The sequence below is a fragment of the Protopterus annectens genome, chromosome 2.part0 (assembly GCF_019279795.1).
Source record: "Protopterus annectens isolate FY-2018-M chromosome 2.part0, PAN1.0, whole genome shotgun sequence".
NCBI classification, from domain to species: domain Eukaryota; kingdom Metazoa; phylum Chordata; order Ceratodontiformes; family Protopteridae; genus Protopterus; species Protopterus annectens.
The window spans coordinates 966251512-966275767 of record NC_056728.1 but is presented as its reverse complement, the minus strand read 5'-3'; the positions used below and the strand labels follow the sequence as shown (position 1 = coordinate 966275767).

The 24256-nt window shown below is 42.9% G+C and overlaps 1 protein-coding gene across 1 annotated transcript in view; it reads left to right on the top strand.

Annotated features, from left to right (window-relative positions):
* BMP2K (BMP2 inducible kinase) overlaps positions 1 to 24256 on the top strand; it is a gene marked incomplete in the record, with an annotated part of 1991334 nt that overhangs the window by 636618 nt on the left and 1330460 nt on the right. The window contains 1 exon segment of the mRNA XM_044061221.1: positions 21335 to 21467. Coding sequence (XP_043917156.1) covers positions 21335 to 21467 — 133 coding nt within the window.

Genomic DNA, 24256 nt, shown 5'->3' with positions numbered 1-24256 from the left:
TTCCCTTTGGCTTATCCACGGCTCCCAGAGTTTTCAGAAAATACCTGGCTCCAGCCATTGCTTTTTGCAGACAAAAATAAATATTCAAATTTACCCCTACTTGGATGACTGCCTGATTCAGACAGACGGTCAGGAAAAGCTGTTGCAGCACCTGACATTTGTAAAGGACCTACTAACCTCACTGGGGTACACTATAAACGAAAAGAAGTCCAAACTAGTCCCCAGCCAAAAAATTGTATTCCTAGGAGCAAGCCTGGACACAGCATCCCAGATGGCATTCCTTACTCCAGAAAAACAAGCCTCCTATCTGACAGGCTACTTCTCTCAACTGGCCACCAGAACCCAGTTATCCGCAAGGAAAATCCTGCAAGCTCTAGGGTTCATGGTCTCCTGCATTCTACTAATTCCATATGCCAGACTGCATACGAGGAAACTTCAGTGCTACTTAAAAAGACTTTGGTGTCAACATTCTCCGGACCTGGAAACTGTGATACCTTGTCTATGGAAAGATTTTTTTTGGTGGGCAGCAGCATGCAACCACAACAAAGGACTTCCCTTTTCACAACCCCATGCCGCCCAGACTCTAACCACACACGCATCAGACTATGCCTGGGGTGCACACCTGGATGGCAGGTGCATTCAAGGCCACTGGAGCCCAAATCAAATTAATCTGCACATCAACCAAAAAGAGATGCTAGCTGTTCAGCGTGCTCTGACAGCTTTCAGATCCCTACTCTCTCTGGGGCCTCTACTTATCAAAACCGACAACACCACAGTGGTGTGGTACATCAACAAGCAAGGGGGAACCCACTCTTACCCACTCTGCAGGCTAGCCATGACCCTATGGCACACTGCCTCAGCCATGCATATTCACCTACCAGCACAGTTCCTGCCAGCAACCAAAACTCTCTGGCAGAAAACATAACAGAAATCTCCTAGACCCACATGACCACAACACCTTCAGCCTTGTGACCCAGAAATGGGGTACCCGAAGGTGGACCTATTTGCTTCCCCCAACAACCACCAACTCAGCAAATTCTGCACCAGGGAACCTCACAGCAAGGCCTGGAAAGTGGATACCCTAGCTTTCCAATGGGTAAACTTCTCAATCTGTGCATTTCCCCCTCTACCTCTTTTTACAAGAGTATTACTGAAAATAAAGGAGGAAAGACCAAGGGCAATCCTGATTGCTCCAGACTGGCCATGCCAACACTAGTACCCACTAATGCGCAGTCTGTCACCATTGCCTCCATGGCACCTCCCTCAGATTCCAACTCTCCTGACTCAGCATGAGGGAGAGTTCTTGCATCCACAATTGCAGACCCTGAACCTGGCAGCCTGGCCTATTCCTTGACTTCTCCTGCAGTGGCCAGCCTAAGCAGGCAGGTCCTGGACATTATACGTGAAGCCAGATGACCCAGCACTAGAAAATCCTATACTGACAAGTGGAAAAGGTGTTGTTCTTGGATCCAGACTAAAGGAGCTGACCCAGCACAGCCCTCCTTACCTCTCATCCTGGATTACCTAGCATCACCTCTCTTTTCACACCTTCTCATCAAGCAGTTCCTTAGAGGGACTAACAACTTAAGGCCACCAAGAAGAGCCCCTATCCCTGCAGGGGACCTTAACTTTGTGCTGGAAATGTTCACGCTACTCCCTTTTAAGCCTGCCAATTCAGAAGAGTTAAAATTACTCTATTGGAAAAGAGCCTTGCTTCTGGCCATCACTTCAGCTAGAAGAGTGTCTGAGCCTCAAGCACTTATGGCTGTGGGATCCCTTCCATCATTTTTCATGCTGACAGGGTCTCCCTCAGGACTAACCCAACTTTCATGCCTAAAGTGGTGTCCAGTGTGGTTCTCAACCAATCTATTAATTTGCCCACTTTTTTCCCTAAACCTCAAAATAAGGGAGAAAGGCTCCTGCACTCTTTAGATGTGTACAGACAGCTCAGATTCTACCTGGTTAGGACTAAGCCCTGTAGGAAATCTGACCAGTTACTAGTCAGCTTTGCACCAGAGGCAGAGGGCAAGGCCATATCAAAACAAACCATTTCCAAATGGATAGTGCACTGTATCCATTTATGTTGCAAACACCATGGGAAACCACCACCACATGGGGTCAGAACACATTCCACTAGGGAAACTTCAAATTCTGCAGCCTTTCTCAGAGGGGTCTCTACCAGGGACATCCTGAAAGCTGCAACATGGAGTTCTGTTCATGCCTTCACCAAGCATTACCACCTGCCTATCGTTTCCAAACCCAGGGCAGGCTTTGCAACCGCAGTGCTGCAGGGCATACTAGCCAGCCTCAACTCTTCTTGACTGCCTCCACCCATTCTTCAGCTTTGGGAATCAACCCAAGTGTGATGACTGCAACAATGAAACATGAAGAACATAGTACAGTTGTGTACACTTACCATAAATGTAGATGTTCAAGTGTATTCACTGTTGCAGTCTTGGTTTCCCACCCTCCAGCCCCCTTGTCTCTCTCTCTCTCTCTCCCCCTCCCCCTCACTCTTTTACAGGGGTATTGGTATTTACTTTCTACTGGTGGTGTTATTCCACCATAACCTAGCTCCCTGTTTGGGGGCTCCTGACATTTAGGGCAAGAAAAACTGATGTAATGGTGTCGGCTGCCTGTTTTTATACCACTGACGACATGACGTCAGTCCTGGAGCGACAGCAACTGACGCAGAAATACTAAGCCTCTGGTATTCGGGCCAGCTGAGGGCTTACCCCTGGCAGGAATAACCCAAATGTGATGACTGCAACAGTGAATACACTCGAACATCTACATTTATGGTAAGTGTACACAACTGTACTTTACGTTTCTACTTGCATAAAACTTCTGAAGTTATAAAATCGGATCAACTCTGCATCTCTTATTCTGACATTAAGAAAGGCCACCCAGTCACAAAAGTTACCTTATCAAAATGATTGCACTTTGTATATCCTATATTTATAATTCCAAGAATAGAACACTTCCAGATAAGGTTAAAGCTCATTCCACGAGGTCTGTAGCCACGTCTGCAGCCTTTTAAGCTAGATTACCACTGGATAATATCTGCTCTGCAGCAACATGAGCAAAACCTTTTACCTTTATTACTCATTACAAAGTGGATTTGGTCTCTAGAAGTAGAGCATCTTTTGGTTCTATGCTTCTAAGGAATATTCTCCCATGAGCCACCCAAGAGTCAGGTTGCTAGGGACGCGGTCCTGTCAATGAGAATAAAGACGAGATTGACAACAGCACATAAAGAAGTTATGTACTTACCATAACGTTCCATGTGTGTTGTCCATCTCTTCCTTTATTCTCTCAATCCTCTCTCCATATCTCCCTGCCTGTACTCTTGGAAAACCGAGTAACATAACATGGGAGCTACAGATCATATAGCCTCAGAATTTATACTCTGGTGTATATTTTGATATGTATAGATATACTTGTAATTATACAAAATATTTCTGTCTTACCTTTGTAAGAGTACTAGGGGCAAACAAGATCTGAGGAAGCTAGGGGATTGTATTATGGGTAAAGAAGGATGTCCACAAGCTTTTAGAATGGCTGAGACTGATCCGATGGATCGGGTCCAACCCATCAGTGAGAATAAAGAATGAGATGGACAACACACATGGAACATAATGGTTAAGTACATAACTTAGTTTTTATTGCTTCACTGTCTGTTTCTGTTCAAGTGGGTAGAGAAGTATCCCTGTTAAGGGACCTTTCCAATTTTTTTAATTTTTGACTAAATGTTTTTTTAATTCATGTCAGCTAAGAGGGGTAAAAAGTGACTTTGGAAGGCAGATAATAAATAAAGGTAAATATTCCAAGTGCTTATTTTGTCTAGGTCCTAACCAAAACTTTAGGAAATGTTCTATTTGTAAATATTTTGTTCCTAAAACTATATAGAGAGTCTGGTAGTATCTGTTAAAATTTACATAGAAAATTGTCCAAGGTAGAATGGTTTCTGAATCATATTAGTTAAATGTCTCTCTGCAACCATTTAAGAAGCTGAAGAATTCAAAGCCTTAGGAAGTTTCTGTTGTACTTTTGGACCCAGATGCCTCTGCTGTGGTACTTGATGAGTTGACAGATCTCCTGGTGTTGCTGCTCCTGCTGTCATGACACTGTTGGAGGCTGACAAGGATAAGCATGTAGACATGTCCATTACCATCGATTAATCAGTTGGCCAGCAAGGCCACAAAGAGAGAACCCTGGATGATCATTTCTGAGGGACCCAAGGGCATACCGCAGATCCTCACCTGTGAGGATGTTCTTGGTTCCATTATTGAGGAACATTATGGATCTGATCCTCCTCTTCAGATTTTTTCTGCTGAGACTCCTAAGAATTAAAAGAAGCAAATACAAAATATACTTCTACTGTTCCTTCTATCCCTCAGATCCTTTCTTTCCTTGTTGCTTCTTCCCCTCGCAAGAGGATCAGAGACTATTCTTCTGAGGATGAAAACTCGGAATCAGAGTTGGAATCTCTTGCTTATTTGTCCCAGATCCAATTTCCATTGGGATTTGAATCAGAGGGTAGGGATGGAAATTCTTTGGGTAAACTGTTTTTAAAATGATGCAGCATTTTCAGTCCGAGGGTAAACAAGTATAAGATATGCAAAAGGGAATCTATGAGTTGCTGTATATGGATGTTCCTAAGTCTTCCGCAATACCTCCTGTGTTTGAAGGATTGCAGGATTGTTTAAATCCAGATTCTCAACCTCTAGCACCTAAAAAAGCTGCTGGGTTTTCAGACATCCATAAGTTTCAGTATAAAAACTCCTTCTTTGGACCCAGTTGTCATATCCATTGAATATGACAAACATAGTAAGCGTCCACCATCTTCAAATGCTTTGCTTAATAACAAAAACAGTACAGCTACGACAGGTACGGAAAGGTGTACTCCACTGTTACATTGTTGCAGTTATTACACTTGGGTTATCCTGCTGGCAGGCTACCCGCAGTCGGCCTGAATTCCAAAGTCCTGGTCCGGCGTCGGTTGCTATCGCCTCTTTCCTGACATCAGTGCGCCAGGGGTATAAAAGATGCAGCCAACGCCATTTTCTTCAGTCTTTCTTGCCGCGCGGTGCCCGAAGCAAAAGCAGTTTGCAAGTGCCGGTTGGCCAACTCCTGAGATTTTCGAATTTGAATTTCAGATCAGAAGTCTTCAATAAAGATAAGTACCCCGTGTTGGAAACTTTTTCTTGCTCCAGGCCGATGTCCGTAAAAGTTAACAATTGTATTTCTTGTGGGAAGCAAATACATCATAAGGATTTTCATTCTTACTGTATTCCTTGCCTAGGCCCTGACCACGAAGTTGCTAGTTGTCGGTTTTGTGCTAGATTCAACCAACGCACTATTAAGCGTCGGTTCGATTTTGCTTTTCATTACTTTGGCCGAAGGCTTAACTGTATAATGCCGTCGGAACAACCGATGACTGGAGTCCATAAAAAACGCAAGGACAAAGAAAAAGACAGGCATCCGAGCTCCAAAACCGATGACGAAGCCTCTTCTAGGCCAGTCGCCGGTTCACCAGTTTTCAGTGAGGTGTCTTCACAGCCCCTGACACTCGCTACCTCAGAGCCACAGGCCGCCTCCGACTCCCAAGTGGAGACAGCTAGGCCTCTAGAAACTCAAGGTATTGGGCCTACGGAAACAATTCCCTCAGATGGGTCCGGAGCCACTGAGCAGGCATCGGCTTCTGAGGGTGTTTTCAGACCTACACAGCTTACTATCAAGACCTCTTCAGCAGCCAAGGCAAAGTCTAAAATACCTTTAAAGACAAAGAAACAAGTACAGCATTCTCCTGGACAGTCATCCATGCCAAAGAAACAGATGCTCAAAATGGCCGAGGACCTAATTACTTTGATCAGGGGCTCCCATCCCCCCTCAAGATAAAAGCCTAGGCAAGACACTGACTATGGCTCCTCTGACCAGGTTTCTATTTCTTCTGATTCCTCTTCAGAACAAGGATATTCTGTTCCTCCCTATGAGGACTCTGATGCTGAAGAATCTATCCCTTCAGCCTCTCCTTCTGAGGGCTACTCTTTTGGGGAAACCCTGCACATCATGAGGGAACATTTCCATTGGGAGAGCCAGGATTATTCAGAATCCAAGAAAAGGCTCAGAGACTTTTATTGCCTCAGCACAGGCCTCTTGCTATACCCCCTGTACTAATTATGTTTTTTCTGAATCCAGTTTGTCTCCTGATTCATTACCCCCTGCACCAGTTAAGCCAGATGGGTACTACAGGGTTCCAGAGTCTCATAAATTTCTTTATAAAAACCCTGCTGCTGATCCAGAAACGATTTCTCAGGGTCCCAAAGGGGTCAAAGCTTCCACTGCAAAAAACCCTGATAGGGATTCTAGAGCACTGGACAGATGGGGGAAAAAAGTTTACACCTCTGCTACTTTAGATGTAAGGGCTTTAAACTGCCAGTTTCACATGCTTAAATATCAACAATACCTAATGTCTTTGCTAAAACAGAATATGTTTACAAGCTCTGAATGTCCTGAGAACAAGGAAATGCAGGATTTATTGCACGCAGCTGAACAAGTGGGAAAGCATACTTTGCAATGTGGTTTTGATTCATTAGAGGCATCTTGCAGAGCCACAGTTACAGGTTCTGTCATTCGAATGCATGCTTGGTTAAAAGAACAGAGTTTACCTGATCATGTTAAAGCAAAATTATCGGATGCTCCTTTACAGCATGATACTTTGTTTGGTGTTAAGGCAGAAGAGGTGTTAAATAAAATGGAGGCTAAAGCAAAATCAATGCAGACAGTAAAGGATTTCTTACAGGTTCAGGCACCTAGATTTAGCAGGAACTGGCCTTTTAAAAATTGGTACTTTCTAGTGCCAGACAGGCCACAAAGAGGCAGATACAGACGCCCAAGGGGCAGATCTCAGCCCCAAGGCTCATCCAGACCTAAACAATGGGGTGCTTCAGCCCCCAAAGGCGGAGAAGACAAATCACAACCTTATAGGAAACGGTCCCAATGACTTTCCTCTACAAATGCCAAGCACTTACCTTTTGGCAGCACCCTTAGGGGAAAACTAGCACTTTTCTCACAAAATTGGCACGTGATCACCCAGGACAAGTGGGTACTGAATATTGTTTCTCAGGGTTACAGGTTCCACTTTCACACCCTACCAAGGTCAAAAGGTATGCCAGGCCTGCCACAAAATCAATGGGCAGAGGCACAAAAACAAATTTCTGCTCTCATGGACATGAGGGCTATTCAAAAAGTACCACAGCAGGAACAGGGGCAAGGATTTTACTCAAGACTTTTTTGATACCCAGAGGGGACAAAGCCTGGAGACCAATACTGGACCTGTCTATTCTAAATACTTTCCTGGATGTTCCAAAATTCAAAATGTTGACACTACAGCAACTTCTTCCCATGCTGGGCAAGAAGGCTTGGCCTAGTTACTTTGGACCTCAAAGAGGCATACCTGCATGTCCCAATCAGACAATTTTGCAGAAGATATCTCAGATTCATAGCTGGCTCAATGCATTACCATTCTCTGCACTTCCCTTTGGCTTATGTACTGCGCCTAGGGTCTTCATAAAATGCCTGGCACCAGTAATTGCATTTTGCAGACAAAAAGGAATTCAAATATATCCCTACTTGGACGACTGCCTTATTCAAGCAGAGAGCAAGGACATTCTACTAAAGCATCTGGCGTTTGTAAAAATATTACTAATTTGCCTAGGGTACACAGTAAACGAAAAGAATCAAAACTAGTGCCCTCTCAAGAGATAATATTCCTGGGTGCAAGCTTAAATAGAACTGCCCAGATGGCTTATCTCACGCCAGACAAGCAAAAGCAACTGACTCGTTACTTTCAAATGATGGCAGCAAAGACCCAGCTACCTGCAAGAAAAATTCTGCAGGCTTTGGGCTTCATGGCATCCTGCTAATTCCATATGCCAGACTGCATATAAGGAAGCTACAATGGTATCTAAAAAGTGTTTGGACTCAACATTGCCACAGCCTGGAAACAATAATAACTCTCATTCCCTGCCTGCAACAGGAGTTTCAATGGTGGGCACTGGCCTGTCACCACAACAAGGGACAGCCATTCACTTTACCCACAGCCGCCAGGCAAACACTAACAGATGCATCGGATTATGACTGGGGGGCACACATGGCAGGAAAATGTATTCAGGGCATGTGGCCCGCGGACCGAATGCATCTTCATATCAATCAAAAAGAGATGCTAGCTGTACAGAATGCCCTGACAGCCTTCAAGGATCTACTACAGCCAGGACAACTATTACTAAAGATGGACAATACTACAGTTATGTGGTACATAAACAAGCAAGGGGGCACACATTCCTACCCCCTCTGCAGGCAAGCCATGACTTTGTGGAACACAGCACTGACCTACCAAGTACATCTGCAGGCACAATTCTAAGCGGAAACCTCATGGACCCACACAAGTGGAAACTAGATCCGCAGGTCTTCAGCATGATAACAAGGAAATGGGGATGCCCAGACATAGATCTTTTTGCCTCCCCTCATAACTACTAATTACAGAGATTCTACACAAGGACTTATCACTCACAAGCATGGAAAGTGGATGCTCTGTCATTCAGCTGGAAAACAGTTTATGCCTTTCCTCCACTGCCTCTCCTTCCCAAGGTACTCCTAAAGGTCAGACAAGAGAAGCCAAAAATGATTCTGATTGCCCCAGACTGCCCACGCCAGCACTGGTACCCAATCCTAAAGAGCTTGTCTCAAGGCCCAGCCTGGACTTTACCTCAAATTCCTCATCTTCTGACTCAACAAAACAATCAAATCCTGCACAGCCAACTCAGAACCTTAAATCTGGCTGCATAGCAAATAATATAGCCACTCAGAACACATCTCTCTCTAAAGCTGTTATGGATGTCATTTTGGAAGCCAGGAGGCCCAAAACCAGGAAATCTTATGAAGAAAACTGGAAGAGATTCTGTGCTTGGAACCAGGCACAAGGACTTGAACCACTTGTTCCAAATATTCCTCAGATTTTACAATACCTAACAGATGCTGGACAAAGGCCTATCCTTCTCATCAGTTAAGATCCATGCCTCTGCCATTTCAGCTCATTACAATACGGAACCTCCTATTTTCTCACATCCAGTGCTAAGACAGTACCTCAGAGGGGCAAAAAACATAAGACCCCCAAGGAGAGCACCGATACCTACATGGGACCTCAACTTTGTCTTGGAAAAGCTCACACTGCCTCCTTTTGAGCCAGCCAATGCAGCTGATATAAAATTCTTATCCTGGAAAACTGCTCTGCTCCTAGCAATAACTTCAGCAAGAAGAGTCTCAGAGTTACAGGCATTAATGGCAGTGGAACCTTTTATCATTTTTCATCCGGACAGGGTTTTAAGGACAAACCCAACATTTATGCCAATGGTAGTATCCAGTGTGGCTCTTAACCAAACCATTCATTTGCCAACATTTTATCCATATCCCCTGAATAAAGGGGAGAGACTTCTGCACTCTTTGGACATACACAGGCAGCTACACTTCTACTTGGACAAAACAAAAGCTTTCAGAACGAGCAACTTGTTTGTAGCATATGCTGCAGGATCACAAGGAAAGGCTATCTCAAAGCAGACCATTTCAAAATGGATAGAACACTGCATTTGTTTCTGCTATGCACAGCATGGCAAGTCAGTGCCTGAGAATATTAGGCCACATTCTACCAGGGCAGCAGCCAGTTCAGCAGCCTTTCTCAGAGGAGTACCAACCAAGGAAATTTTGGAGGCTGCAACTTGGAGTTCAGTGCACACCTTTACCAAGCGTTATCACTTACCTCTTTACTCTAAATCCAGAGCAGGCTTTGCCACTGCAGTTCTGCAGGGCCTCATAGCCACTCCTAATCCTATTTAGACCCAGCCGCCCTACCTCAGCTTTGGGATTCAACCCAAGTGTGATGACTGCAACAGTGAAACACGATGAACATAATACAGTTGTGTACCTACCATAAATGTAGATGTTCGAGTGTATTCACTGTTGCAGTCCAGGTTACCAACCCTCCATCCCCCTTTCTTTGCTGGGACTTCTCTGTACTTCTCTATCCTATACAGCCTATGTGGTGTATTTGCTTGTAGATGAAGGTATTATTTTTATTTTACTGTATGTCTTTATAAGCAATATGTATTGCCTACCTTCTTGGGGGCACCTGACATCTGGGGCAAGAAAAACTGAAGAAAATGGCGCACTGACGTCAGGAAACAGGCAACAGCAACCGACGCCAGACCAGGACTTTGGAAATCAGGCCGACTGCGGGTAACCTGCCAGCAGGATAACCGAAGTGTAATGACTGCAACAGTGTATACACTCGAACATCTACATTTATGGTAGGTACACAACTATACTTTTCCCTGACAGTCAGCTTGCAGTCCCTAAGAAACCAGGTAGACTGTATGAAGTTCCCCAGTCTTTCAAGTTTTTATACACCAATACCAGACCTGACACAGGTATAGTTATAGCTCTAGTAAATCTCTTTAGTAAATCCAGCTACTGCTGTACGTTTTATTAATTCTAATTATTCTCCTTCTAATAAAAATAGAAAAAACATTTGATAACTCTGGGGAAAAGTGTATGCTTCTGCAACTTTGATTTTTAGAATTGTAAACTATGAGGCTCGTATGTTGAAGTTTATCTTGACTGATTCTGAAAGTATGAGGAATGCTTGGACATTAATTCCCTGTTGTGAGGAAAAATCTTCAGTGTGGAGTTTAGTTTTTTTTTTTATTTTTCTGAAGGTACTGTGCATTGTTTAAATTGTGTTTGTGACTCTGTAGACAATACTTCTTGGGCTGCTGCTGTTTTAAGGAGCTTTGTCTGACACATTCTCAGAACCTCCCAGAAGATGTCAAAAATTATTTTTTTTAATTCTCTTTTGAATAAAGATTTAATTTTTGGATGCTGTGCTGCAGAGGTTATCAAAAAGTGTGATGAAAGAGGTAAGCTGACAGGGGGAATCTCTCAGATCTTTCAACTCTCCTTCTCTGAGTTCTCCAAGGGATTCTCTGCTCCTTTGTATAACTTTGACAAAAAAAATCTCTGCAGAATGCTGGTAAGAAGTTGTTTAGAAAACAGAGGCAGGGAGGTTCCAAAAAGAAAACAGGAGCTCCTTCCCCACTCAAAAAAACTAAGGACAGTCAAATAAGTCAGAGTGATTATTTGAGGGACCCTGCCGCTGCCCCCCCCCCTCCCCCCCCCCGGCAGTCCGTGTGGATAAGGGGCAGGGAATGAATCTTCTCTGGTTAAGGAAAGGCCAACAACTCCCATTTGAGCAACACTCTGACAGAAACCAATGCAGAGACACTGTAGTTTATTGAGTGGACTCTACTTAGTGCCAGTGGTAGTCCTGAGAACAAGGGATTTCCCAGCACTCTTTGGAAGTCAGCTGTAGAATCCCTGAAGACTTGCCTGACTAGCCAATCAGACGGCATTTGAGAGTCTCATCTCCCTCAATTCTCCTATGTGGCAGGCCATCATGCAGGACAGATGGATTAGAGAAATGATGTCATAACCTGAGGCCACACCATTTATTTCATATCCCCCCCCCCCCAAAGCCTTCCTGTTTTCCTCTACTCAGTCATATTGTGTCAGAATGCATTGACAGGCTGAGATCACAACCTTGTTGAAGAAAAGAGACATCTGTGAATTCCCACCAGTCCAGAGGTTTTGAAGTTTGTTTGGGATTATTTTTGATTTTGAAAATTACACAGAGCCTCTTGCCAGTTCTAAGCTTCAATGGCCTAAACAATGTGTGATAAAAACTATTCTGGATGTCAGTGGAGCACTGAGTCCTTCAGTTCTATAGAAGGGAGACTGGATGTGCTGTTCAGACTTCAAGGATGCTTATCAACACATCAGAATAGCCAGGGCTTCCAGGAGGTTTCTGCACTACAAGGAAAGAAGGGAGCTAGTCATTACCAATTCAAAGCTTTTCCAAGTGATGATCTCACAGCCACCAGGGTGTTTCACCAAATATATGATGGCTGTCACACTGCCTTTCCAAATACTGGAAGTTAGGCATCCCCATCCCTGGATGACCAGCTTGTAGGTGCTCCTGTAAAGAATTCACTTATTTAAACAAGGGACTGTTTGCTTTTAACTGTTCTGCTCCTTGGAAAGTTCATTGAACACTGCAAAGTGCTGGATGAAGTCATTGCAAGCAGTGATTTTCATTGGATGCCTTCTTGGACATACTGACTTGTATTGTCAGTCTCCTCTAAGGCAGCGTGTTGTCCCTTCAATCTAAGGTTTGCTTCTTTGTAACATTCATAGGAGATTACTAGGCTAGTGGCCCTAGAGCCCTTACAAGACTAGCCATGTTAATCCCAGGTTGTCCTCTCTCTCCTTAAGTGAATTTATTTTGCAGAGCTAGTCTGTGGTCAATACCGACTCCCTCTGTCCATGAGGGACATGGGTGCCATCCCCAGTGAGAATTTGCAGTCTCCCATCCATTTGCCCAGGTTGCACTTGAATAGTGTCAGTGAGGATCACTGCTATATGTGAATTGGATGTTTTCCAGAGGAGCGGCAGTCTCTGGGAGACATATTTATCTCTCCAGCATGTTCTGTTATTGTCACAGGTTAGGTTAAGATTCCTAGAACAAGTGACTCTTGTGCCATTAAATTTGTGTATGTGAAGCATATCCATCAGGGCAGGTCAGAGCCTGCCCTGTAGACCAGGCACAAATCTTCTCTCAGCTGCCTCTACGATACAGAGTACGAGAGGACTTTTAGTCCACCACATACATCATGGTTTGGAGTTCCTGTATTTTCTTGGTGAGAAACCTCTTTGCTCTCTTCATCTGCTGCAAGTGTCTGTTGAGGTACATGCAATAGGGGAGTATTGTACACTATTATTGTTTTGATAATGGTCAAGTACAGTAAGGCTTTAACATCCTTAGGCCTTGGCCAGTTAATGATAGATGGTATGCACTGTCTTACTTTCATCCAGGGCTTTAGTGACTTTCTCAAAGAAGTGTACCAAGTTTAATAAGCATGATTTGACCTTAATGAAGCCAGACTGGGTTGGGTCTAGAGTTTGAAGGTCACCTCTGTTCTTGTTGATAAGGTCTCCTATAATATTTCTGTGGCCTTGCAGGTGATACTGGTTAGACTTATGGGTCTGTTGATGCCTCCCCCTTTGTGCTGGGGAATTACTGTTGCTTTTCTCCACTCAGCTGGAACAAAGCTATTTCTCAGGCTATGGTTTAAAGAGTGCGCTTAAGTGGGTTTCCTAGGTCCTGTTTTCGATTTGCTTAATAAGCACTGGGATGTTATCTGGTCCCATTGAGGCCATGTTTTTGGCCTTTGTGAGTGCAGATAAGACCTGATTACTAGAGATGCTAGGCAGGAGACTGGTGTTGGGTGTGCTTTGGGGTATGGCCAGTGTGTGTGTGTGTGTGTGGGGGGGGGGGGGTTGCATCAAATCTGCCTGCTAGCAGGTTGGCAATTTCCTCCAGTGTAGTATGAGTGGTACCATCTGTTACCAGTTCTGCACAAAACTGGGCATTCACTTTTAGGTTCTGGATATAATTAAAGAATGAAAAAATGCTTTATGATTATCCTTGGCTAGGGACACTGTTTTAGCTTCATACTTGGATTTAAAGGATTTCTTGAGATTTCTGATTTGCTTTTTCCAGTTGAGGAGAGAATTCATCCCCTGCTGAGTCAGTTACCTCTTATTATTGGCTTGTTTTCTTTTGTGAAGATCTGGTTTTGATCCCGTTAGGTGGAACCAAGTCTATACAACTGCTTAAGTGTTTGTACAGGGCATCTGAGTACCCCTCTGCATATGAGTCATTGTCTGTGAGAGCGGTGCTATAAAACTTTTTATACCATTGCTTAATATTCTGAAGTTAGCTTTGGAAAAGTTCTTCAGTTTTTATGCTCCTGTGAGGTGTCAGGTCCAATAGTTACTTCAAACTTGATAGTTTTATGGTCTGACCTTACCAGGGAAGGCATCACATAGGAGGGAGTGCAGTGAGTCCCCATGTTGCTGAGTATTATGTCCAGGGCATTTGAGCCCCATGGGGGGTGGGGGGTTGCAGACTAGCTGTTCCATAGCATTTGAATTAATAAAGTCTAGGAACCTTTGGGCGAGAGTTTGTGGTTGTATGCCACACGTTTAATAGAAGGATAGTTGAACTCCCCAGTGACTAAGGTGTTGGGCAGTATGGAGAGTGATTTCAGTAAGTCCAGGTAAACAGTGTGCTTTTCTTGGTTCATGGTGGGGGGATCTATAGCTAGCAATGATGTAGTAGTGTATTTTGGCTAGAGTTAATCGGACATGGAGTAGTTTGAGAGTGTCTTACTTGTTTGACCAGTCTTGAAGTGTACTTGGCTTTAATGAAAGCTATGGAACCACCTTGGTTCTTTCACTCTCATTTTGAGGTCTGAACATGTGGAAGGCATTGTAGTCTTCCACGGCTGGGGTGCTGTCAGTGGCCTTGAGCCATGTTTGAGTGACTGCACAGACGTCGGCATCTTCCAAGGTGAGGAATGCTGCCAGGGAGTGCAGCTTCTTGTTTAGACTTCTAACATTAAATAGCAGAACTTGAGATTGCCTTGTTTGGTTTTTGTTGCGTTGGAAATTGATGTTTTGACATTGCCTAAAAAAGGCAAAATCAGTACTCAAGAGATATGGTCTGATGGCAGCAGCAGCCTTTCTGGCATCATTTTTGAAGCTCCACATGAGGGTTATACAGTCAGTTATAAGAGTTCTGTAAAACCACTGCATGGACTCCCATTTCCATGCCAATACAGGCTTCACTGCTGTACCACCAACTCCTGGACTTAACCCAAACACTCTTTCTCAGGGCAGTCCCTTCACATTTCCATCTCCCAGTGTGACCGTCCCTATAGTTGTGTTTGAATTTGAGGGGGGAAGAAGGCACTGCCTTGTACTTGACAGTCCAAGCAACATAGAGATGAGGACAGTAATGCTGACGTTGAAGGCCATTCAGAAATCTCCACCCCCAAGGCAAAGTTGCCATCCACATGGACAGTAATGCTGTGATTTAGTATATTGGATACCAAGGTGGAACTTGTCCCTCTTCCTCCTGTTGGAAGGTCATTTGTCTGTAGGAATGGGCCATGTTGATGCATCTCTTTCTAGATGCAATGAATTATTTCAGTCAAGCATCTGTCTGGGGGACAAACTCGGGCACTGCCTGCTAATGTCTGATGAGTGATCCCTTGTTTAGCCTGTGATGCCTTTGTCACTGACATAAGATATTCTGTGACTTGTAGCAGACTTTTTGGAATGCAGTAGTTTAACATTGGCCTCCTGGGCTACTTTACACTTTTCCCTAACTTTCCCTTCTCTTGAAATTTCTGAAGAAAGCTAACTCAGACAAGTCCAGGGTAATTCTAACAGCTCCATTCTAACTTCAACAAGTTGGATTCCCTATGCTATGGTCATATATGCTGAAGAAGCATCTGCGAACACAACACAGAGGACTTCTGTCTCATCCGTCCGGCAAGCCTAACCCAGACCTTTAGTCCCTTAAGCTTGTTTGTTGCATGGTTTCTCCATTTCCACTACTGATCAGAGATCTTTGTACTTTCTGATAGTGGTTTTGATACTTACAGCTGTCCAGGAGTTTACTAGAAAAATATAAAGAATTAAGTGGACAAAATTGTCTTTGTGGGTTATGTGAGATTTTTTTTTGGCACCAGTTGTCAGTTCCTTAATTCTTAGTTAATATTTATGATCAGAGATTGAGATTTTTTTTTTTATAAAGGCTGCAGTTCACAGCTTCCTATGGGGGACTACATTTATTTTCTCTAGCATCTTGAAAAGTGTGCAAGGTTCCTTAAAGCAGCTTTTTTTTGTTAACATGCTCTCTTTTTGAACATGTCCACTTTGGGATTGTAATTATATGCTGTAAAACATTACTTTGGTTACATTTAAACAGAGAATAAACGATGACCTAAATTTCTTTATTGGGAAACAAATTGTCAGCTTGGAGAGTTTTGTAACGTCAGGCACTCTTTGCCAAATCTCTTAATATAATTTTCCACAAAGGCTGAGTTTCTTTTAGAAGAGGTCCATATTTTATGCCAAAGGTAGCTGCATTAATTAATCTGAACCAATCCCTGTATCTGCCAGGGTTCCCTATTAAGTAAGCGAATGCTGTTTAATCAACAGCTAAATGTCGAAACGGCAAAATCCCGAAGACCCGGAACAGCAATTGTTTTGCCCAGGAACCCATTTTCGGGACTTTGCCTTTTCCTCCATTGTGGTGCGATCTCGGAGTTGGCATATTTAAGGGGGGGTGTGGGAGGCGAAGCCCCCCAGTTTATTTTGTGCTTTTTTTTTTCTTTAATTTTAAGCATTCGCTGTTATAATACAGACCCTCTGCCAGATGTTTTCCCTTAGTATTAAACCAAGATGAATACTTTTGTTGCACTGTGTTCATTGACAGCTGCATTTCTATTGAAACAGAATTAAAGATCACAGAAAGGATAACTAATTCTTCATGCTCTGTGCTAAATAAGTTAGTATAGAAGTTGTTCAAGCTTACCCTGTCTTAGTGGCTTTCACAATACACTGTTTTCTGCTGTGGCAAGTATAACACCATGTTGGTATCCAAACCAGTTCTGTAAGGGCCATGGCTGTTTTCCGTGGCCTTTTTCAAGGATTCCTCTGTTGATGATATCTATACTGCTGCAGCTCCTTGTTTTTTTTCTGTATATATTTGTGTGTCACTACAAGCTGGATGTGATCTAATGATCTCATTTGACCTTGGGGTCTATGATTCCCAGTGATGCTGTGTCTTGATGCCACCCAAGAGGAGAATATTGGGGAATCACACCAGTTGTTGGAAGTAGATGGACTGATTATGTAAAATATTAAAGTTAAGTACTTGGCATATCATTAAATCTTTGATACACATCCATTCACTTCAACATAACTACTGTCTGTCTCATATCCCATTGTAGTTTGTCTCAGGTGGAGTGACTTGAAGGGATGGCCCCTCAGCCTGTATAATGTTTATTTATCCAAGCTGATGTTTTAGATTAAAACATACCCCTCAAGTGAACCTCATTGCAAGGAAAGCACCTCATTTGGGGTCTTAAAAAGTTCATGTTCCTCAAAATTCCTCAAAGTTCCACATTGAAAGAGTCTGTCACACATTCAGTGTTAGGAATTTTTTTTAAGTGAAATTCATGGTAAATAGAAATTAATCATATTAATTCATTAAAGGATCTTCTTTATAAGTAAAACCAGCATATTTTAATTATCCTATGACCTTCCTAGATGAAGTTGTTAGTAAGCCGTTAGTGTTTGTTCCACATTTTGCCCATTTGATGTCCTTCAAGAATGCAACTGCAGTCCTAACATATGGGTTGTCCTGCCTCAGGCAGCCCTCGGTCGGCCGGATTCCAAAGTCTGGGTCCGACGTCGGCTGATGTCGCATTTCTCTCCGACGTCAGAGCGGCTGGAGTATATAAGCATCAGCCGACGCCATCTTCTCCAGTCTTTCTTGCCGCGCGGTGCCCAAAGCAGAAGTAGTTTGCAAGTGCCGGTCGGTCAGCTCCTGTATTCTTCGAAACCGAAGACATCAAAAGAGCTAAGTACCCCATTGGGGACCTTTTCTTGCCTCAGCCGATGTCAGAATTAACTGAAAAAGTAAATAATTGTTTGTCTTGTGGTAAACAAATACCTCATAAGGATTTCCATTCTTACTGCCTCCCTTGCCTTGGCCCAGACCACGACGTCTCGGCCTGTGCCGCCTGTACTCGCTTCAACAAGCGCACTCTCAGGCGCCGGGCGGAGTTCGCTGAAGACTTTTTTGGCGAAAAGTTTGCTTACATTATGCCGTCGGAACAACTGGCTACACATATTTCTAAAAAACGGAATTGTAGTAAAAATATTCTACAACAAATCTAATAGTGCGCTAATCCATCTCCATGCTGCAAGCAGGGCTCTGTGCCACAAAAACAAGCATTTGTCAATGTGGTTTTTATTGTAATCAATAGTTTAATGTAATTCACCCCAGAAAGAAATATTTTAGACTACATTGAGTATTTGTGCATCACATTTGAGGAGAGGACAAGATAGGAGTTTGAGACCCATGCTGTAAAGTAACACCATTAATTCTGGGCTTTCTGTTCCTTGGTTTCTACTTTGCAGGTTTTACTGGTCGGGATGCTGACAGTATGGTAGGGCACAAAGCACAGATGAGTCACCCAAAGATAGTACATTAATGTGAGGTGTGTACCATAATATCTACTACTGGGAAGTTGTTTCTGCAATAAAAACTCCATTTCTTACCTCCATTCTCATACCAAGTAATTCTTTGGAAACCTTAAGATGCTGTGGCTACAGCACAAGTCTGTCTAGCCTGTGTTTCTGCTGGAATTTTCTGTATAATTTGGTTTGTTTTCTCTTGCAAGATGAGTGCTTGATGGCAGCATGTATAACAAATGATAAAAAGGATGTGCATATGCTGTTTCTTCGGGGTGCAGTGGATATATAAAGTGTACACACCCCTGTTAAAATGCCAGGTTTTTGTGATATAAAAAAATGAGACAACAATAAATCATTCAAAACTTTCCCCACCTTTAATGTGACCTATAACCTGCACAATTCAATTGAAAAACAAAACTCTGTTAGGGGAAAAAATATAAAAAACGTACAATACGCTGGTTGCATAAGTGTGCACACCCTTAAACTAATACTTTGTTGTGTGTGCACACCATTAAACTAATGCTTTGTTGAAGCACCTTTTGATTTAATTACAGCATTCAGTCTTCTTGGGTACACACCTGCCATCAATTAAAGAGATTCTGATTAACCCCAAATAAAGTTCAGCTATCCTAGTAGGGTTTTCCTGACATTTTACTCAGTTGCTTGCTACAGCAAAAGCCATGGTTTGCAGAGAGCTACCAAAGCATCAAAGGGATCTTATTGTTGAAAGGTATCAGTCAGGAGAAGGGCACAGAAAAATTTCCACAGCATTGGTTATATACCATGGAACACAGTGAAGACAATCATCAAAAAGTGGAGAAAATGTGGGACAACAGTTACATTGCAAAGAACTGGATGTCCCTCCAAAATTGATGAAAAGACTAGACGAAAACTGGTCAGGGAGGCTGCCAAGAGACCTACAGCAACACTGAAGGAGCTTCAGGAATTTCTGGCAAGTACTGGTTGTGCACTACATGTGACCACAATCTCCCATATTCTCCATATGTCTGGACTATGGGGTAGGATTACAAGACAAAAGCCTTTTCTTACACAGAAAAACATTCATGCCAGGCTAAAATTTGCAAAACAATACATCGTCTCCCAAAAGCATGTGGGAAAATGTGTTATGGTCTGATTGAGACCAAGGTTGAACTTTTTGGCACAATTCCAAAAGGTATGTTTGGCGCAAAAACAACACTTTGTATTACCAAAAAACACCATCCCCATGGTAAAGACACTATCATGCTTGGGGTTGCTTTTCTTCAGCTGAAACTGAGGCTTTAGTCAAGGTGGAGTGAATTATGAACAGTTCCAGATACCAGTCACATTTGGCCCAAAAGATGTCTGTTAGAAAGCTGAAGATGAAGAGAAATTTTACCTTTCAACAGGACAATGACCCCAAGCATGCATCCAAATCAACAAAAGAATGGCTTCACCAGAAGAAAATTCAAGTTTTGGAATGGCCCAGCCAGAGCTCAGACCTAAATCCAACAGAAAATCTGTGGGGTGACCTGAAGAGGGCTGTACACAAGAGAAACCCTTGGAATTTGACAGATTTGGAGCACTTTTACAAGGAAGAGTGGGCAAATATTGCCAAGTCAAGATGTGGCATGCTGATAGACTCCTACCCAAGAAGACTGAATGCTGTGATTAAATTAAAAGGTGCTTCAACAAAGTGTTAGTTTAAGGGTGTGCACACACAACAAAGTATTAGTTTAAGGTTGTGCACACTTATGCAACCAGTGTGTTGTACGTTTTTTATTTATTTTTATTTATAGTTTTTTCACCTAACAGATTTTTGTTTTTCAATTGAATTGCACAAGTTATATGTCACATTAAAGGTGGGAAAAGTTTTGAAATGATTTGTGGTCTCATTTTTTATATCACAAAAACTTGGCATTTTAACAGGGGTGTGTACACTTTATATCAACTGTATGTATATCCTGTGTGTGCACATTTGTGTGTAATGTTTATTTTAGATTTGGAGGTATCTTGCTGTAAAGAGATGATCACAGTTCCACCCTTTAAGATGCATATGCTAAGCAAGAGCAGTGAGTATGAGCTTTCTGCTCAAGACCAGCAAAAGTAGGTGGCAGAAAATTTTGGATGATCTGCTAATGTAAACTTTCCAGCAGGCAATGATACCTTATAGCAATAACCCACGCCTGGGTGTGGGTAATGCTAAATTTACCCACGATTGGCGTGGTTTGGTCCCGAGGGCGAAGCCCGAGGGACCAAACAAAGCCAACCGTGGGTAAATTTAGCATTACCCACACCCAGGCGTGGTTATTGCTATTATATGACATTATTTAAGAAAAGAAACTGTTACTTTTCTTAAATAATGGCATAGTATAATGCCTGTTTACTGCCCTTCCGCAGATGTCTGGCATCCGCGACAGTTCTGATGTACTGCGCGCCTGCGCAGTACATCAGAGTTGTAAAGCAACGGAGAAAGCAAGATCTCCGTTGCTTTTTAGTGTTCGCTATGTTAAATGAGTTTAACATAGCGAGACAGTTTTAAAATAAGCAACAGACATCTCCGTTGCTTATTTTAACTGTCTCGCTATGTTAAACTCATTTAACATAGCTAAACACTAAAAAAGCAACGGAGATCTTGCTTTCTCCGTTGCTTTTTAAACACTGTTCGCTATGTTAAATGGGTTTAACAGCGAGACAGCTTTAAAATAAGCAACGGAGATCTCCGTTGCTTATTTTAAAGCTGTCTCGCTATGTTAAACCCATTTAACATAGCGAGACAGTGTTTTAAAAAAAAGAGTTATACTAATGGAAAAAAGTCCGGGCGACCGGACCTTTTTCCATTAGTATAACTCGATTTACAACGGGCACGCTGGCCAATCAGCGTGCACATTTTGGGGGGATCATGGTATAATATGACTTAATTCACAGATTATTTGTGCCTTGCAGAGCTGCTGTTTTGGAGACTACCTCAAACAGCTATACTTTCAGGGCATCAGTTGATAGTTACTGTAATACATGAGGCAGATCAGAGCACTTTTACCACATGTACATTAGCAAGTTAATTTTAATCCTTTTTTTTCATTGTGGGTTCAACAATAAAGGTTACATCATTTGTTTTCTCCAATAGGCTCTTGGCTGTTTACTCTACAAGCTTTGCTTCTTCACTCTTCCGTTTGGGGAGAGTCAGGTTGCGATTTGTGATGGAAGTTTTACAATTCCTGACGGTTCTGGATACTCCCATAGTCTGCATTGTTTAATAAGTAAGTACAAACAGAGACGGTCTCTTCTTTTCTCATTACACTAAAATATGTGTATAGTATTACACTTTGTAGTAGAAGGATATGGCCTGCAGTTGCTGACATGATGTGTGTATGGAATGCAATGAATAGATGGTAAGTTGTCAAGAGTTAGCACCTTGCACCGCTTAGTAATAAGTTATGCCTTTTCTGTCATAAACTTCAAATGAACAAATGTATTATGTTGGTATTCTCTGGAGACTAGAAACCACTAGACTGATCACAGAAGGATTCCATCACTTGGTAACATCAAATCTCTAGCCAGCTCAAGCCCCTCCCCTTGTCCCCTATGCACTGCTGTTTGCTGACTCTCCAGATTTTTTGACATCATTATCACAACAGTGACATCTCTGTGTCACCTCAAGTTTGGATCAAATGTATTTATTGTCTTAGGAAGGCTAATAGTTTTTTCTTCATAATTGTACTTGTTGACTAGTTTAGTCAATAACTTTCTCTTACTGTTCATGTTTCACTTCTCTCCTTTTCCTTAACTTTTCCCATTTCCTGTCAAAAAGATGATTATCTTTTATGTTCTCATTTTCCTTTAGTTATATTCTGTAACTAGCCAACTGATCATTATCTTGTGGCATCTGTTTTTGTAGATGTTCATCGTGTTACACTGCTGCAGTCATTACACTTGGTTATCCTGCCGTCAGGCCGTCCCGCAGTCGGCCCAAGTTCCAAAGTCTTGGTCCGGCGTCTGTTGATGTCGCTTCTTCCCTGACGTCAGTGCGCCAGGGGTATACAAGATGTATCCAAAGCCATTTTCTTCAGTCTTTCTTGCCGCGCGGTGCCCGAAGCAGAAGCAGTTCGCAAGTGCTGGTCGGCCGACTCCTGAGATTTTCGAAGTCGAATTTCAGATCCGAAGTCTTCAATAAAGCTAAGTACCCCGTTGGGGAAACTTTTTTCTTGCCTCAGACCGATGTCAGAAAAAGTTAATTGTATTTCTTGTGGGAAGCAAATACCTCATAAGGTCTTCCACTCTTACTGTATTCCATGCCTAGGTCCTGATCACGACATCACTAGTTGTCGGTTTTGTGCTAGATTTAACAAACGCACTATAAAAAGACGTTTTGATTTTGCTTTGCACTACTTTGGCCGAAGGTTCAATTATACGATGCCGTCGGATCTCAATGAGGCGCTTTCGCAGCCCCTGACACCTACTACCTCAGAGCCACAGGCCGCTGCCGACTCCCACGTGGAAACATCTAGGCCTCTGGAAACTCAAGGTATTGGGCCTACAGAAACTAATCCCTCAGATGGGTCCAGAGCAGCTGAGCAGGCATTGGCTTCTGAGGGTGTTTTCAGACCTTCACAACTTACCATTAAAACAACAGCCAAGACAAAGGTACCATTAAAGACAAAGAAACAAGTACAGCATTCTCCTGGACAGTCCTCCATGCCTAAGAAACAGATGCTTAAAATGGCCGAAGACCTCATTACTCTAATCAGGGGTTTCCATCCCCCTCCAGAGAAAAGGCCTAGGCAGGATACAGACTATGACTCCTCTGATCAGGTTTCCATTTCCTCTGATTCCTCTTCAGACCAGGGATACTCTCTCCCCCCTATGAGGACTCTGATGCTGAAGAATCTATCCCTTCAGCCTCTCCTCCTGAGGATTATTCTTTTGGGGAAACTTTACATACCATGAGGGAGCATTTCCATTGGGAAAGCCAGGATTATTCAGAATCCAAGAAAAGGCTCAGGGATTTCCTCTTATTGCCTCAACACAGGCCCCTGGCTATTCCGCCTGTGCTAGATATTGTGGATGATGTGTTCTCTGAATCCAGTTTATCTCCTGACTCTTTGCCCCCTGCTCCAGCCAAGCCAGATAGGTATTATAGAGTCCCTGACTCTCACAAGTTTCTTTACAAAAACCCTTCTGCTGATCTAGAAACTATTTCCCCGGGTCCAAAAGGGGTTAAGGCTTCCATTGCAAAAAATCCAGTACCCTCTGACAGAGATTCCAGAGCTTTGATAGATGGGGGAAGAAAGTATACACTTCTGCAGCTTTAGCAGTAAGAGCTTTAAATTGCCAGTTTCACATGCTTAAGTACCAACAATATTTAATGGCTCGGTTAAAACAGAAAATGCTTGCAAGCTCAGAAGCTCCTGATTGTAAAGAAATGCAGGATTTATCGCATGCAGTTGAACAGGTGGGAAAACATACTCTGCAATGTGGTTTTTATTCTTTAGAGGCCTCTTGTAGAGCCGTAGTTACAGGTTCTGTGATTCGAAGACATGCTTGGTTAAAAGAACAAAGTTTACCTGATAATGTTAAGGCAAAATTATTGGATGCTCCTTTACAGCATGATACTTTGTTTGGTGTTAAGGCAGAAGAGGTGTTAAAGAAAATGGAGGATAAAGCTAAATCTATGCAAACAGTCAAGGATTTCTTACAGGTACAGCCACCTCGGTTTAGCAGAAATTGGCCAACAAAGAATTGGTCTTTTCCAGTGTCAGACAGGCCACAGAGAGGCAGATACAGATGCCCAAGAGGCAGATCTCAACCCCAAGGCTCAAACAGACAATGACAGTGGGGCACCTCAACCCCAAAAGGTGGTGAGGACAAGTCTCAACCTTACAGGAAACAGTCACAATGATTGTCCCATAAGTACACCAAGCATGTCCCTTCTGGAAGCCCCCTTAGGGGGAAAACTAGCACTTTTTTCTCAAAACTGGCAAACAATCACCCAAGACAAATGGGTCCTGAATATTGTGTCTCAAGGTTACAGATTCTACTTCATACTTTA